Source organism: Lepisosteus oculatus, chromosome 3 (assembly GCF_040954835.1).
Source record: "Lepisosteus oculatus isolate fLepOcu1 chromosome 3, fLepOcu1.hap2, whole genome shotgun sequence".
In the NCBI taxonomy this organism is placed as follows: domain Eukaryota; kingdom Metazoa; phylum Chordata; class Actinopteri; order Semionotiformes; family Lepisosteidae; genus Lepisosteus; species Lepisosteus oculatus.
In genome coordinates, this window is record NC_090698.1 from 47,049,409 (window position 1) to 47,066,205 (window position 16,797).

General features: G+C 37.2%; 1 protein-coding gene across 1 annotated transcript in view; it reads left to right on the top strand.

The window, feature by feature from the left end:
* The window catches only part of LOC102689852 (myosin-IIIb), a 66,210-nt gene extending 53,011 nt beyond the window's left edge, over positions 1-13,199 (top strand). Inside the window, exons 21-30 of the mRNA XM_015365891.2 lie at positions 1,248-1,295; positions 1,881-1,972; positions 2,919-3,089; positions 3,498-3,625; positions 3,995-4,188; positions 5,735-5,824; positions 8,301-8,466; positions 9,037-9,390; positions 11,033-11,103; positions 12,981-13,199. Of these exons, the coding sequence (XP_015221377.2) occupies positions 1,248-1,295; positions 1,881-1,972; positions 2,919-3,089; positions 3,498-3,625; positions 3,995-4,188; positions 5,735-5,824; positions 8,301-8,466; positions 9,037-9,390; positions 11,033-11,089 (1,300 nt within the window). The 3' untranslated portion in view covers positions 11,090-11,103; positions 12,981-13,199. The remainder of the gene's footprint in view (positions 1-1,247; positions 1,296-1,880; positions 1,973-2,918; positions 3,090-3,497; positions 3,626-3,994; positions 4,189-5,734; positions 5,825-8,300; positions 8,467-9,036; positions 9,391-11,032; positions 11,104-12,980) is intronic.
* The last annotated feature ends 3,598 nt before the right edge of the window (positions 13,200-16,797 follow it).

The window sequence follows — 16,797 nt, forward strand, 5'->3', positions numbered from 1 at the left end:
ATACAGCTGGAAGTCATTGCCAGGGATTATTCTTCATCATTTTCAGGAATTAAGGGATAATTTATTCCTTGTATAGGTAGGATTCTTTAGTATGTTTTCCAGTAGCTACTATAGTTTCCAAACCTTACTCTCCTTCTTTAGGTGGAACCCAGCTATTGGAGTCATTGCATCAAACTTGATCGGGTCAAAACAATAACACTATTACAGCACGTCATTTCAACGCATGAATGTCTGTACATACTGTACACATGTTCATAAACTAGAACGCATAACCAAACATAATTTGATATACTGTATGCAGACACTCAATTTCTGGTTGAATCCATCAGTGATTTGTATCAATTTCATCATAGTACCTTATCACAACTAGCTTGAATGGCTTAAAATATCAAAATTTTCCCTAGAAGATTGACAGGACCTTTTACATAAAGTGACTTCCTTTTCCTACAACACAATTTTGAGGTCACAATTCTGTTATTGTCTTTATTTATTTTTGTTATATGTTTTTTTGGTGTTTGTGCTTTAATTGCTTAAACTAAATTACATAAAGTGAAAATATTCCCTCCAATTATTTATAAGTCTGGGGATGTGTAAAATAATTGTACTAGCCTTAATCTAAAAGGCTTATCCAAAGCACAACAAAGGCTTGTGCAAAAATTGTGTAAAACAGAAAATGCAGACCTACTGTATGCACAGCATCCTTAAATTGCACCATATAAAAAGACATAGAAATTACATTTTGGTTATATATTTTACATACTGATTTCGCAGGTTTGTTCTGAGCATTTGTGCATAGATGAATAAAGGAAACAATCTAAAATCTATCCATAAAGACATTACCACAAATAATATGTGCATTAAAACTATAACATATTGTAAGTGTTTATAGGTTTCGTGTTACTTTGGCTAGACTTTTTTTGTAAAGCATTCTAATTTACATAAAAGAGATCAGGAAGTATTGTGCGTCTAGATTTAATGTTTTGTTAGCTTGATCAGTGGATTGAATTGATCATATGAGCAATGCGTTTCCTGTGCACCAAAAATAAAATTGTTGGGACTCCGATCGTTTCAAATTGTTCTAAAGTTATGATGAAAGCACTTTTGAATCAGGCACAGTTACTGTATGTTCAAATCCAAACTAAAATGTTTGAATGTCTGTGTTTGACTTTATTATGTTATTTTCATTGTGATCTTATATAGCTGATGTAGATGACTCCAATGCATGATATTGTTTTCCCTGTCTCCAGCTGTTTACAGATTCTGAATACCACTGACCTCAAAGACTGGAAATGTGGGTAAGTCGGACCAGTGAAAACAACTTTTATACAAAGGCCAAAGGTAAAATGTTAAAAAGTATTTTACGAAGTTTATACCAAACTGGGCGGAGCGGTGGCTCTGTAGCTAAGGATCTGTGCCTGTGGCTGGAAGGTTGCCGGTTCAAATCCCGTGGCCATCAGGGGAATCCTACTCCGTTGGGCTCCTGAGCAAGGCCCTTAACCCCAGCTGCTCCAGGGGTGCTGTACAATGGCAGACCCTGCGCTCTGACCCCAGGCTCTCTCCCTGTCTGTGTGGCTCATGGAGAGTAAGCTGGGGTCTGCGAAAAGACAAATTCCTAATGCAAGAAATTGTATAGGGTTAATAAAGTGATGTTGTTGTTGTTGTTGTTGTTATAGTGTTCCTTTATGTAACAATTCCTTTTCATCCGATTATTATAGTAATCCAACTGTTTGCTGAAAAACTCTCATTATTAATATTGAATCTAGAAGCTCAAGCTTTCAGTAGGAACCTGAAAAATATCCAAATCCAAATAAAACATATAATTCCGATTTTTTTTTTAATGAAAGATATTGATTTTAACTCTACCTTTCTTTCTGCATTAGATCCTCACGGCTGTTCTTTAAATATTGGCACCAAGAGCAGCTGACTAAACTCTTAGACAGACTGGAAAAGGCAGCCATAGTCATCCAGAAAAGTAAGTTTAATTACACAGGTGAGACAGGAGTGTGGATGTGTGTATAGAAAATGTGAGATGTCTTTTCAAGGCTGAGTAATTAAACGTCAATTATTTTTTGCTGTCATTTTTAATGTCTCATTATATAATATAAATTTGGTTTGAAAGTAAAATTTAGACATAAATTTGGTTCTGCACATGGAAATCAATCTGCATTCAACTTATTTCATTATTTGCATCAAGTTACTTGATTATTTAATGACCCTCCCTTTAGATTTTAGAGATACCCCATGGCAAGTTCACTGCACGTGACTTATAAAAAACTAGTTAAACCTCCTTCACGAGTCTTCCAAATTTCTTAACTTGTGAAGACCTCTTGATAAAAACACAGAGCATACAGGCATTGCGATTATGAACTACAGACATGCCAGTAGTTGACTGTCAGGTTTCCCCAAGCAGTTGGCCAGGGACCCAGACATGGATGGGTTAGAGTTTGAGAGAGTAACCGTGGCAACTTCTAGCAACTTCCAGACACCTGCAAGGTAACAGTGATCGCAGTGAGAGATGTGCTGTTCCTCCTGGTGGTTCTAACCCTCCTGTGAGCATGTCAGGGCAATCATTCTCTCTCTGTGTTACAGGGCACGTACTGTAGCAGTAAGTAGAAGTGTAAAGGGATGCAAGATTTCACAGCACACTTAGGTGCAGTTTGAAGTTGTTGTTTTTTACAGATGGCCATCAGGAAAGGAAAGCAGGAGTGTGTCTGCCGACTCTGTTCTGAAAACACGAGCACTTCCGAGGGCATTGTATAACCCAAGCACAGCCCCGGTGTACCTCTTGTGTTAATGTAAATGTCACATCTGGGACAAGGAGACAACATATACTGTATTTAAACACAGGATGCAAAAGGGAATATGTGCTATAGTAATTATTTTAAGTCTGACAGTCAAGATGGTGTCCTTCTCTCGAGATGTCCGTGCAACGAGAGGCCGGAGGAGGTACATCGCGCTCCAGGCTGAGCTGCGCAAGCAGAGGCAGCTGCAGCTGGAGAGGGAGGAGGAGCAGCGGAGGCAACAGCAGCAGCAGCAACAGCAGGAGGAGGAGATGAAGAGACAGCTGGAGATGGAGCAGGAGAATCACAGTGAGGACACTTCCTGTCTCAATCCGCACAGTTACTTCCCTCTTTCAATCCTGATAGGTTTAGGTTCGGTGAAGTCAAAGCCATTTAGAATTCCACTGCAGTATTATTTTAGAATTGGTAAGAGGGATTTTGTGGCCGTTTTGTTTAGTCCTGTAAAAATGTTTTATGCGCATAGGAGAGCCACAACCCTAAAGACTACCAACTGCTTTAGTTAATTTGTAGAAATGCATTTTACCACAAATTTACTTTAAATAACAATTGTTTTGATCATTCAAAGCTTACCTAAAATGAAAAGAAGACACTCTGCAACTGCTCTGTATTAATTGAACTTTGAACTTATCAGTTTTGTTGAAGGAAGCGCTGTAAAAATGAACTCCTGTAGAGTGTGCTGGTGTATTTATACTGTAGGACCACCTGTGCCTTTGCCAAGAACGAAAAAGCCTCACCCTCAGCCCAGACCACGCACCATTTTAGTGGAGGACAACATACCTCCCCTGCATCCTCCAGTGCCCAGGCCTCGCAGCAGACAATTTATGGTATGAATCTTCTGATTACAGTCAATGTATAGTATCGGCAGTATTCTTTTTTTCACACCATCTCTTGTTCATTCTTTCTGTATACCACGTGTGCTTAATTCTCTTCTTGGTGGACCACAGTATCCCGTCTGTATCTGAAAGCCTACAAAAACGTTTAGGTCTTACAATTAAATTTAGAAGTTCAAAACAAATAAATGTTAACAAAATCTAACCCTCCTGTTCTGTAGAGAGCAATATAATCTGAATCATTCTTTTCAAGAGCATCTTCTAACAACTCTTTCATATAGGCAGATGTATTGTTGATTAACAAGTCCAAAGTTATTGCTATGAGTGTGCAGGAAATATAACTTATGTTGAACGATATTCCAGGCCACACCATTTGACAATGACCTGAATATAAAGAATGGTTTTGTCACACTGGGAAACACTGAAGTAGAGGAAGCAGCGACAGAGCGACAGATTAAAAAGAAGAACACCATCCGATGGTTTAAGGAGACGCAGGCCAGGAAGGTGGTCAGAAACGGAACCTTTCCAAACTGGTTTCATGGCATGATTACACGCAGGTGAGAAATTTAACACTAAAATATTACCTTTACCTCAGTTGCTTTTCTTGTGAGGATGGTGGTTAGTGTTACGTAACTTAGCAAGTTAGACAGGGGAATTTCAAAAAGGCAAGAGAAAACCAAAAGGACGTTACTTATTTATTCGACTGGAATGCTAAACGATAAACTGAAACTATTTGTTTGATTGATTAAATTGAAAATTGCTGCTTCTTTTCCAGATTTTTATCTGCTGTTCATTCAGACATATTTGAAAGACAGTAGAACTATTGATCTGATTTACTTGTCTCATTCTATTACTCTCTAAATGTGCAGTCTAAAAGAAAGTATTTTTTCAGTTTTCACGTTTTCCAGAATAACTTTGCTCTTGTGATTCATGCCTTTCCAAAGTCTGTTCTATGGACTGCATAATCTTATTTGTAAATATCATATGTAGAACCCACACAGTACTATTATGTCTTTTTTGTAGTCTTACATTGTCTTAACACACCAAACACATTTTAATATATGGATTTCCAAAAACTCTATGCAATATAATATGCATTTTAAAGTTTGCTCTTAGGATAACCTTTTAAGAGTCTTCACATTTTAAAATGAATCTAGGAGGCAGCAGACACACTGACAACTATAACAACCATGGATTGCATTATCCAAAATATTCTACATGGGAATTAGAAAAACGAATCCTCAAAATGGAGTTTAAACAGGGGTTTGGGCAGAAGGATAGACTATAATCTCACATACTTCTGCTCGCCTGCGTATATAAGTCTCGCACCCAGGTCTTCTTTTTAGGTACCTCTCTCTCATTCCCCCCACTTTCCTATCTGCATCCTTGCTCAAATTCTAACTCGGTCTTTGCAATAGTGAGCAGGGGTTCGGGCAGCCTATATCTCTAATTGGCTGCCAATTCCTCAATTAGGTGAGTCACACCAAAAGCTTGCTAAATATTTAATCTCTCTGTCACTTTCATTAGGGTCTAACCAAACTACTGAACATGGCCTATTTAAGCATACAATTAAGATCATTGTTGTTAACCATTTCAGTAGTGGTGCAATGTAAAACACCTAATCACACAAGTTCTTCTTGGTATGAAGAGAATGAAAAATATACTGTAAATACTTGTCTGACCCTACTTTTCAGTGTTAGTGTTCAGCACTTCAACAGATTAATGAATCTGAAGAGAATGAAGAGCTCTGGTTAAATTTCTGTTTCATTTTCACTATTAGTTTAGCCTTTAAAATATATAAAAATACAAAACGTAATTAAAATATATCATTCCTGATTTTTGAGAATATTGTTTCATTCCATTGTTTCATGATCATTATTTGTATTCAGCACAAACAAAATAAATGGGCAAAATTTCCCCAGTTTTGTCATTCTTTTTTTTATGATCAGATAAAGCAAGCTTTTCTATTCTCCTCAGTTTTTCTCAGGCATGAAGCCAGGAACATTTCGGTCCTGACAGAGAGGAAAGATGCCAAAAATCTGTCACCACCTCTGAAGAAATATCTGAAACATTCTGCTAATCCTTTGTGATTTATTTTCCCAGACAAGCTGAAGATTTCATTGCTGATAAGCCCCTTGGCTGTTTCTTGATTCGTGTTGGCCAGAGTCGAGAAGGATACACATTAACGTACAGGTAAAAATTTAACCTCCTCCCACCCCACCCAAAAGACCTGCTTTTAATCATACAGGAAGCTAATCTCCTCAGGTGATTCACAAATGTGATAGCGGCATGTATATTGATGTATAACAGTTACTACTTTGAGTGTGCAGTAAACTGTTGATTCATTAACGAAACCACATAGTTACAGTAATTCAGGTATGAAGTGTAACATACTACAATTAGATAATTACTGTATTATAATATCATTGTCAAATGTAATACTAAGTAAATTTATTCCATAATTTTGATGTTTATATTTTTACTACACACAAAAAACCCTGGCTTTTAAACATTTGAGTTCAAAATTAATTGTTTCAACAATTACATATAAGATCACTTTATTGGCCATGTACAATTTCGTGTATTAGGAATTTGTCTTTTCACATACCCCAACTTGCTCTCCACGAGACACACAGACGGGGAGAGAAGCTTTGAGTCAGAACGCCATTTATATGGTGCCCCTGGAGCAGTTGGGGCTAAGGGCCTTGCTCAGGGGTCCAACAGAGTAGGATTGCTGGCCGTGAGATACAAACTAGCAACCTTCCAGCCACAGGCGCAGATCCTTAGCCACAGAGCCACCACACCGCCCCTACAGTATATCTAAATGTGCATACCAACTATTTTGTTTCGCACCTTTTGAAAGAAGTATCACAGCCACATTAAGACATGAACAAAAAATACTGGTATTCAATTTGACAGCCTCCCCTGCCACGGACACGTTTTAAAAAAAGTATGAGTCTATAATAAAAAGGAAAGGGAACTCAAGATGTCTCACTTTTTAATATAGAAAAATAATGTAATATGATCATTTTATATGGATAGGGCCCCATATTCCAGCCCGAGAATGTACAGTAATTCAATTTATTCATTCTATGAATGAGGAATTAGTTTCACAAATCTTAATTAGCTTTAATCTTGGACAGTTTGTTAATTTAGGTAAGAAAGTCCAAAACTAGTGCTGGTCAGGGTCTGTGAAACCTATCTGTGGAGTGTAAAAAATAATTGCAAATTTACCTCCACACAAACTAGACAGAAACCACAGTTTTACCACACAGTAACTATAGTAAATCCAATTCTGTAGACATTAAAAGTGAACTTTGGGGTTTTTGTACTCTTCAAGCTCACATACTTTGCCTGAATTTTCTCAGAAAGCCAATCACAAGTAGGTTGTTATAGGTTGAAGGTTTCACATAACAATCTGCACTTTTGCACTCTATTCCCAGTTTGCATTGTTTCACGGTTTGCAAATGTCACTTTCCTTTCCTAAATCCTGAACCTATCCCTCACTGTTATCTTCACTGACAGCCTGCATAAGGGATTTCAAACTTATATCCGAACACTCATGGGTATGTGCCTGCATGCTGGTTCCTCATGTATAGTGGTACTTGAAACGATTATTTTCTGGCATTCGATTTTTTTTTTATTCCATGTTTGGACTTCAAATTTCACTTTAATATATACATTTTAATATGAGAATAATTTTAAACAATTCAGTTGATCAAACTCATTAGATTTTTAAGTACAGGAAGAACCTAACTTGAGAGTTGCCTCCTGTTCTCAGTTTGAATTGTACTTGTGTTCACCAGATCATGTTTAATTCTTAAGAAGTCCACTAGGTTGGCTTTTTTGATGCCTTTGATGATTTTGAATAATTGAATCAGGTCCCTTCATTCTCTTTTTGAGATAAAAAGGGATTAAGTTATTTTATCCAATCAGCGCAGGGTTATCCTTTGAGCATGTATGCGATTGCTCTTTTCTGAACAGCAATATTTCTGTTGTATCTTGGTGACCAGGATTGTACACACTATCTTAACCATGTTCTTGCTTAAGCAATGTAGAGTTCTAGCATGAAACCAGATTATTTACATTTTAGGCTACGTACAATATGTACCCTAACTTTTGCCTGTTTCATTGTTTCCCCACATTATCTTGAAGATGTAAAGGATGTCATCATAAACCCATTAGTCTTTTTCCCAAGTAGCCTCTTTAATCTGAGCCTTTACCATTTTATATTTGTATGTTATTTGTAATTTTTTTTAGATTTGTATGTTATTTGTTAACTATGTGAGTTACAACATTAGATTTCCGTTCTCAGTCGGATCACACTGTTTGAACTGCAGGCTCTCCTACAAACTGAAGATATCCTCTCAGATTGGTCACAAGCTAATAATGAAGCTATGAAGCTTCCCTAAAATAAACCCCTGCATGGCAATTAGGTTGTACTTCAGAAGCAGCATTATTGTAACAAAACAAGGCACAAGACTTCCCTAAATGTCAGCAAGGGATTGTAAATCCCAGAGCACTTTGGTGATTTTATTGTAATGCTTTTGTTTTATCATGTTGTGTGCTGACATCACAGTGCATTTCACAAAAAGACAGAAGGCTCGAACATTTGAGTAAAAATAACACTGAATGATTTCTTCTTGTTCTGTGTTCTCGTTGCTGACAGGGGTAAAGACCGTTGCCGACACTACATGATTGAGATGCAGACGAACGGCAAGTATGTCATACTTGGAGAAGACCGGGCCCATGCCTCCTTGCCCGACTTGGTGGAGTACCACAAGAACGTTGGCATCAAACCCTTCATGGAGCTGCTCACGGTGCCCTGTGGACAGGTAACCCACTCACGTCCTGTACACTTTACTCCTGCCACTCACAAATGGCACATTGATTCATCAGTTTCAAAAATAATACCAGTTGTGACACCTTGGGCTCTTTCAGGCTTGTCCTCTAGCATATTGCAAGATTGTACTGTGCTACTGCAAAATGCAAGACCTAGAGTTTCCTAACATCTTTCAAAAAGAAAAAAAAAATGGCTCTTTTTTTGGACTAAATATATTAAATATATAACTATGCAAACTAATATTTAACTAAATGTGTATTTTATCACAAATCACAATTCATCCCAGGAAAGGGCCAAACACTTTCTCTCTTTGTTCTCCAGAATAGTATTTTCATAAATACTAAAAAAAAAGCTTTTTCTTTCCTTATATTGTTTAATTTGCTATTTTCCAGTACAACTACCAGGTCTCAAATGGACTCCTCACTCTGTTCATTCATAGGATTATGTACACTGAGCACAGACTGTCTTTATGTGAAGCTTTATTGTGCTTTGTTTCTTTAAAGTGTAGTAGAGAATAAAATGTAAAACAAAAATCCAAATCACCTTGTTTTAATTGCTGTAGATATGCGAGCAGGAGCCTGACTATGAGGAGCTGAAGAACCTCATGCTGAAGCCCTGCTCACAGGCTGACGGAGGCCATGACAGCTCGGACGAGTCTGTGTCTGACCGTGGCCACCTTGAGCTCCTAAAACTCTTTATTCCTCCCAATCCAACCCACACATTAGAGGCCCAAGTGCCCCCGGTACTGAAAAAAATTTCAGAGAGGAAGCTCCGGACTGAAGCTCAGGAAATCCAGAAAAATGTGACTGGAGGCCAGGAAGCAAATGATGACCAGAGTAACAAGAGTAATCGCCCCTTCCCTCGCTTGTATCCATCTATCCGCCTTGCCATGAGAGAGATTCAGCAGGTCCAACAGGTGAGTCCACAATACGAGACTCTGCATAGGAGAAAAAAAATGAATTTGCAAAAGGCTGAGCTTGTTGATTTATTAGCATCATCGAATTATTTTGGATTTTGCTCATACATAAATAAAACAAAATGTGTATGTCCATAATGTCGCCCCAGTAATCAATTTTAGTTGTCTGCTAAAATAATTGGTACTGCTAATCAAAATTTAATTAAATAGTAGCACAAATTGGTAAAGAGGTGTAATGAACTGTCGGGTTCAGCAGAAATATCCTGGGTTTTAAATGCCCGAAATAAAAAGTATCTTGATGGTTTCACTTTGTTACACTAAATAACAATTTTTATTGACAATTATGGCCAATTACAATAATTACAGTTTGTTCAGAATGGAAGGTAGAATAACAAGTATCTGTCAGTCTAGCCCTCATTTTCTTAAATGCTGACCTCACATTAACAGTCCTTTCTTGAGCAAAATAATCTTTGGTTTTAATCAAACTGTGTTTTCAGTCTTCAACCAATGATAACAACTAGACCTTGGCAAGCTGTATCAGCAGAATACATTAGTAGAATGTATAGACAGGTTCTGTAAATCTTTGTCATGTTCTTGAAGGGTGTTTCCTATAACAAGACTTTTCTGAAACCTTTTTGTTACACAGATTAGTGTTCCCTAAAGCATTATAATACTTTACTCATGGAGCTACCATATAATTAAACATTTAATCCCTTTATATAAACATCTATGCCAGCCCAGAGAGAAATGTAAATTACTTTTATTAGTTTTGCACTCTCTTTCCTTAAAAATTATTTCCAAACCCAAGAAAATGAATCACGTTCTTCACAATGTGTTGTGAACTTGGCCTGGGATACACAGTGAAAAGCTGCTTTTCTGTAACAGACAGTATGTGCTAAAATAAAATTGTCTTCTTGAACCAAAGTACACATCATCAGTACTTTTCTGTGTACTGGTATTTTGAACTGTATTCTTAACAACAGGGTTACAAGATTAAGTCTTATTTCAAACCTGTTAGTTCTCTCTAACAGGTTTGAGTGAGGCATCACTCTCTCTAACAGGTTGGAGTGAGGCATTCATTTATTATCCATTAATGAACATTAAAATTCAGTTATTTTGTGTAGGACTGTTTAAATATTGGCGTCTTATGATGATAATGTGGTTTTCTGGGTATCAAATTTTTACTCTAAGAATCACAGTTCTGCTTGCACACTAGTTTTTCACCTTGAAATTATTTTTAATTTGCAATATAGTATATTACATTAAACTGTACAACACAACAGGTTTTTTCTACATTGATTGTACACTCTGGAGCTTTAGTCATGAAATTCAAATCAGAATGAAATATCTCTAAGAACACCTATGAACACCTAAATAGAATTCTATTTTACCTCATTCTTCAGAATAACTACAGTACAGGAACTACTCCTTAGTTCCTGGTTTCATTTTAGTTCTTTACTTAATTTGCCAGGATAATATTCCACAGTAGTTTTCATATAGCAAAAGGAAAAAGGAGAAAAAGATTAAATGTCAACTACAGTACTTGTTTTTCAAAAGTTGAATGTGTTCCTGTACATCATATCATCAAAAAAGCACACATAGTGCTTAAATGACCCATATTTTTACATTTTTCTTTCCACAGCACTTTTCTGACTGCAAGAAAGATCTAGAGGTGAAACATTCCAGTCACAATTCCTAGCATAACAAATAAAGGTGAGTGAATATACAGTATAGAACATTTGAACAGGCAAATTGAATATCCCTTCTAAAGCAATTGGATTGAATATTGAATTTTGAATATTGTGTCTAAAATACATTGTTTAATACAGTGGTTCTCAAACTTTTGGACTAAGTACCACCCCTAATCCAACCAAAGCATCCAAGTACCACCTACAAGTCATCATCTCATAGGAACCCCAGAAATTCTCAATGACCAACATGAGCGCGCGTGCACACACACTCACACATACATATAATAAATATTATAATAATAAACTTTATTTGATATAGCACCTTTAAAGGTGGCTTCTCAAAGTGTTTTACAGAAAAAAAAACATTAACAACAACTAATAAAAAAGCACCATTTCAGTGAGAGGGGTGAGCCTGTTTAGTTTAGCAAAGCAGATGTGAATTAATTTTTTGAGCCTTGATACAATTCACAACAGAGTCTAACATATATTAAATTGTCAGGCATTTTCTTGACGGCAAAGGTCTCGCGGTAGATGTTGTAATGCGTACTTTAATTTCTGGAGCAACCTCTCTAATTCGTGCAACTACACCGTTATATCGGCTTGTCATTGCTCTAGCACCGTCTGTACAAACTCTCACACATTTTATCCAGTCGATGCCATTCTCCTCGATAAATTCATTCAGAAGCTAAAATATGTGCTCTCCTGTAGTTCCTGTTGGTAGCGGTTTAAAGAACAGAAAGTCCTCATGGGACATGCCCTCAAACTCGTATCTAACGTAAACAAGCAAATTGGCCAAATCGACTACAGACTCATCTAATTGCAGTGAAAAACATCTGCTCATCTTAACGCGCTCTATCATTGTACTTTTGATATAATCCTTCATTTCAATAATTCTATGAATGACTGTATCTTTCAGGGGGAGGGGGGCAGCAGGTCGAGCTGTTTAGCAGCTTTTTCTCTACACATAATACGTGTCAGCTCTTTTGCCAACGGTAAATAAGGTTCTTCAAAAATAGTGTAGCTTACCTGCTTTAGCAATCCGCAAGCTTGCATTTTTCACATTTCCGTTATTTCCATATTTTTTAAAAGTTTTTATTTCATGCGCATCGGAGCGAAACACAGAGACGCTCAGTGTATTTTTCTCAAATTAGAACAGTTCTTAAATATTTTTCTGTTATCACGTGTTCGTGTGCTCACAAGATAACCTGCGTTCGTAGCACGTATTTCTATGCATTCCTGTGTTTACAACGTTGGCATTGTTCCAAAATCGGACATTCTCCTTTCTCCCTATTTGCTGGAGATACAGTAGCTTTTTTTAAATACAATTGGTCACTTGCATCCGTAGCACGCATTCCTATAGAGTGGTATAGAATTACAGAGTATCTCTTGTGTCCACTGAAGTATTAGCGCGCACTGTATCATAGTACATAGGCTGCGTATTCGACACGTATTAAAATACAAAATATGAAAACCCGTCCCGATTTTTCAATGCACTTGACACGGTTCCATGGTCATTTGGCGTACCACCTGGCGGCACTCCACGTACCACTGCCGGTACACGTACCACAGTTTGAGAACCACTGGTTAAATACATTATTCTTTCTAGGGATAGTTTATTTTTGCTTGAGTACAGCAACAGAATAAGTTACAGTTTTAAGTCTGTAAAATCACTTTAATGTTCAACAAACTGTTTATGACCTCATTACTTAGCAGGTGTCATTTTTTGTATCTAAAGTATTTAAAATTAAATCGAGGATGATGATAATTTGTTGTATGGATAATAGCTCTTTTCATCCCGAAGAATGAGAATACATTATCCACTCATTCGTTGTTTTTTTTTTAATTCACACTTTTTGAGTTATGCAGATTTTAATTTGTTTTTTTCTTTTTCTGTTTCAGACTCCTAACACAAAAGCAAACTTTTAAACCTCCAGATGAACATGCACTTTTTACAGTAGTATGAAACAGGGCAGGGAATTATTTGAATGTGAATTACAGAAATCTATTAGCTGACCCTGATTTTAAGGTTATCTCATGTCATAGTTGTATGTTTTGTAAGTTCCTGTGTATATGTAAGTTTGAATTCTGTACTTAGTGAATAAAACCTTTTTTGTATTATACTGTTCCATGTTTTGATTATACACTTAATTCTGTATTCAGAAACAGGCAGTCTATCTGGTAACACAGGATTCTGTGTGCTGTAGAAAATATGTAAGCCTCTTGTTCTCAACTTTTGAGGTTACAGTCCTGCAAATGTGTTTGCATGCAGAACCACAGTACTGGTTCTTCATGATATCAGCTGCTGAGATAATACAAAGAAAAAGTTTAAAGGTGCACAGAAAACAAGCCTTTTCAATCTAAATATTTGGTGAGACATTAAATGCTGGCTAACCTCTAGCTAGCTAAATAGAAACCATGAGAGCTGACAAAATTAGAGCTTCAGGGCTGGAGAGTTTCTCGCAGACTCTGAACAAGGCTTATTTTTCACTTGGGTGTTCGAATAATAACATTTTATTGATATATGAAATATCACGTATTTAGTTCAGTCATTAATCCATTTAACTTTTTACTGTATGTTGTTGTTGTTTAACAAATGTGAACCAGGAAACTGCCTAGTGAACTTGGAAGTTCAATCTGTACTTGACAAAATATGCTATAAAAAAACATTTATGGCATGGTATTGGCAAACCCTGTTTATGCTTATTGTATTCAGATTTCCAGAAAATCATGTGATGTGATTTGAATTCTGTGAAGAAAAAAAACAATTTACAACATTATTACTCTGATAATTCAGCTGTTAGTGCTCTGTCTACCCAGGATAAATTTTAGATTTTCCAAGTCTCTCATCTACAGTACCTGAATGTCATATTCAAAATGAGTTTTTTTTCTTTGATAACAGCTTCAGGAAATGCAAGCCTGTAATTTTTCTTGTTGTAGGATTTTGGATCATTGAGATAAAGCAGTGGATCCCAGCCATGGTACTGGAGGAACACTGCATCAGCTAGTTTTCATTCAGCAGAGCTTCAAATCAACAGTGCTCTTGGCAACATTGTATTTCACACGCTTGCTTGTTTAGACTTATAGTTAACTTGTTTCTGCACTCAGTGTCTGCAGAGTCTTAAAAAATGTATCACTTCAGAAACACTGTTTTTAACATCTTCAGCTCATGGCATTACAGATGCTTATTTCTGTCTAGATAGCTCTTAAGTGATCAGTGTATGAGGAACAGACACAAGTAGGGCAGACATTGTATCAAACCCTCCCACAATGGAATCTTTTTCCCTTCTGGAGATGTCCAAGTGGTTAAATTTCAGACATGATTGAGAGGATTTCTGAAACTTGGATGCATTACAAACCCCTTTCAAAATTTGAAGAGCGGAAAGTAATTTAAATAGAAAATGGAAATCAATTAGTCCTGGATTAAGAATTTGGCTAGAGAAAAACCCAGAAAACAAAATGGTCACTCAGGAACATGGCTGGGGACCACTGAGATAGTGTTCCTAACATCTGCATCTTGTTTATATTGTACACCTAACTCTGTAAACGTAGGCCAGCATTAATGTACAGTAGAAAAGTAATACGGAATGTATGATGAAGTAAAACAAATAGTTACAAATTAAATTCAGGTGGCTTTATCAGATGTTACACATTTCAAGATGACTTCTAAAAAGTTAAAAACTGGAGCTGGAACTCAAAAGTAGTGAAAAGTAATTACAGTTTCAGTTACAATATCAATGGAAAGTTACAGGGGCTACTTTTGATATGAACAAGGAAGGTCTTTAAATTGCACAGGTGCTGGTGAGTCAGTCCTCACAGAAGTGGTCTCACATCGATGCAAATTAAAACCTTTAAAACAGACAAAGTGATAACCTGATGAGGTTAATAGTTTGAAATCCTGACCGGTAGTTTTGAAATAACAGCCATGCATGAAAATGGAAACATTTGTAGAAGAATAGTGGAGTAGTCAGTTATGCAGTTTTGTCTTGTTTCAATATCAGTTTCAATATCAGAAGCTGTGCTTTTTGGATTAAGAACAGCCTCAAGATGTGCAGTCTTCTGCAAATGTTAAACATGCAGATTAGAGGGGAACCAAGGGAAATATAATTTTAAGTGAATCTTGACCTAGTCCAGTTGTAGAAGTACATCTTGCCTGGTAAATTGTTATTTACAGTAAGGAATTAATAATAATTGCTTGCACTTTTCTAGACACTCCACTCAAAGCGCTTTACAGGTAATGGGGACTCCCCTCCACCAATGTGCAGCATCCACCTGGATGATGCGGCGGCAGCCATAGTGCACCAGAACACTCACCACACATCAGCTATCAATGGGGCATAGAGCAGAGTAATGTAGCCAATTCATAGAGGGGGATTATTAGGAGGCCATGATTGGTAAGGGCCAATGGGGAAGTTTGGCCAGGATGCCAGGGTTACACCCCTACTCTTTTCGAGAAACACCCTGGGATTTTTAATGACCACAGAGAGTCAGGACCTCGGTTTTTCATCTCATCCGAAGGACGGCGCCTGTTTACAGTACAGTGTCCCCGTCACTACACTGGGGCATTAGGACCCACATGGACCACAGGGTGAGTGCCCCCTGCTGGCCCCACTAACACCTCTTCCAGCAGCAACCTTAGTTTTTCCCAGGAGGTCTCCTATCCAGGTACTGGCCAGGCTCACACCTGCTGAGCTTCAGTGGGTTGCCAGTTGTGAGTTGCAGGGTGATATGGCTGCTGGCTAAAAAGATTTTAGCCCTGACTACCTACAGTATATACATAAGAAAATTACATGTATTGACAATATTCTGCTGAATGACTACATTTTAGGGTAACATTATTCTTACTTAAAAATGAAAGTCAGATATTTTATTTTCTTAATCATTCTTTCAAATGGATGTCTTAGGAATGTCATGCAGCACTAGGATCATTTTGTATAGCTCAGTGTAACACTGTTCTTTTTTCCACTGTAAGAGTGTAATTAGTGTTTTTGTGAATTAATCTGTCCATGAGCCGTGGCTACTCTATTTGCTGAACTCCTCAGTAGAATTTGATTGGGTTGGGATGAACAGAGAGAAGTGAATCAATCAGAGAACCAGCCTGTGTTTATGGCAAGCATGTATTGATATCCCAGCAGAAAACTGTAAAACTGTACCACTCAGAGATCTGATCAAATCTTTTGAAATACTGAAGCAGTAGACATGCTACTGCTATTTTGAAATGAAATCCACTTTTTCATGTTCTACAGCTGAATTACGTACTGTGTAAGTTGTATTTCACCATTAATGGTTAAATGGTTAAGATTGCTTATATTTCTGATCACCCTGTTCTTTGTTTGATGTTTCCATGTAAAGCTTGTTTTTCCCAGTCCTGTTGCACAATGATGAACATGTAAACAGTCATGAAGGGGCTTGTTAAAACAAGACACAAGCTCCACATAAGCCTGCAAGGCAAATACTCTTGAAGAGGTTGCTTCCTCATACTTTATCTTTGACTGTTAATTGACATCGTCAACAGCAGCCCCCTTAGAACCCTAGCCTGACCTGAAGGTACCTGTTCTTTATGATCCCCAAAGTGTCCACATTTTCCTCTATTTGATACTTGAATGCAGCTTTAACTCTTACATTCAGATTTACTCAACTGGGTTGCAACAACCAGCGAATTGTCTGCATGTACCACAGACAAATTTTGCAACTTGTTTCTAGAATCTGATGTGGTTAG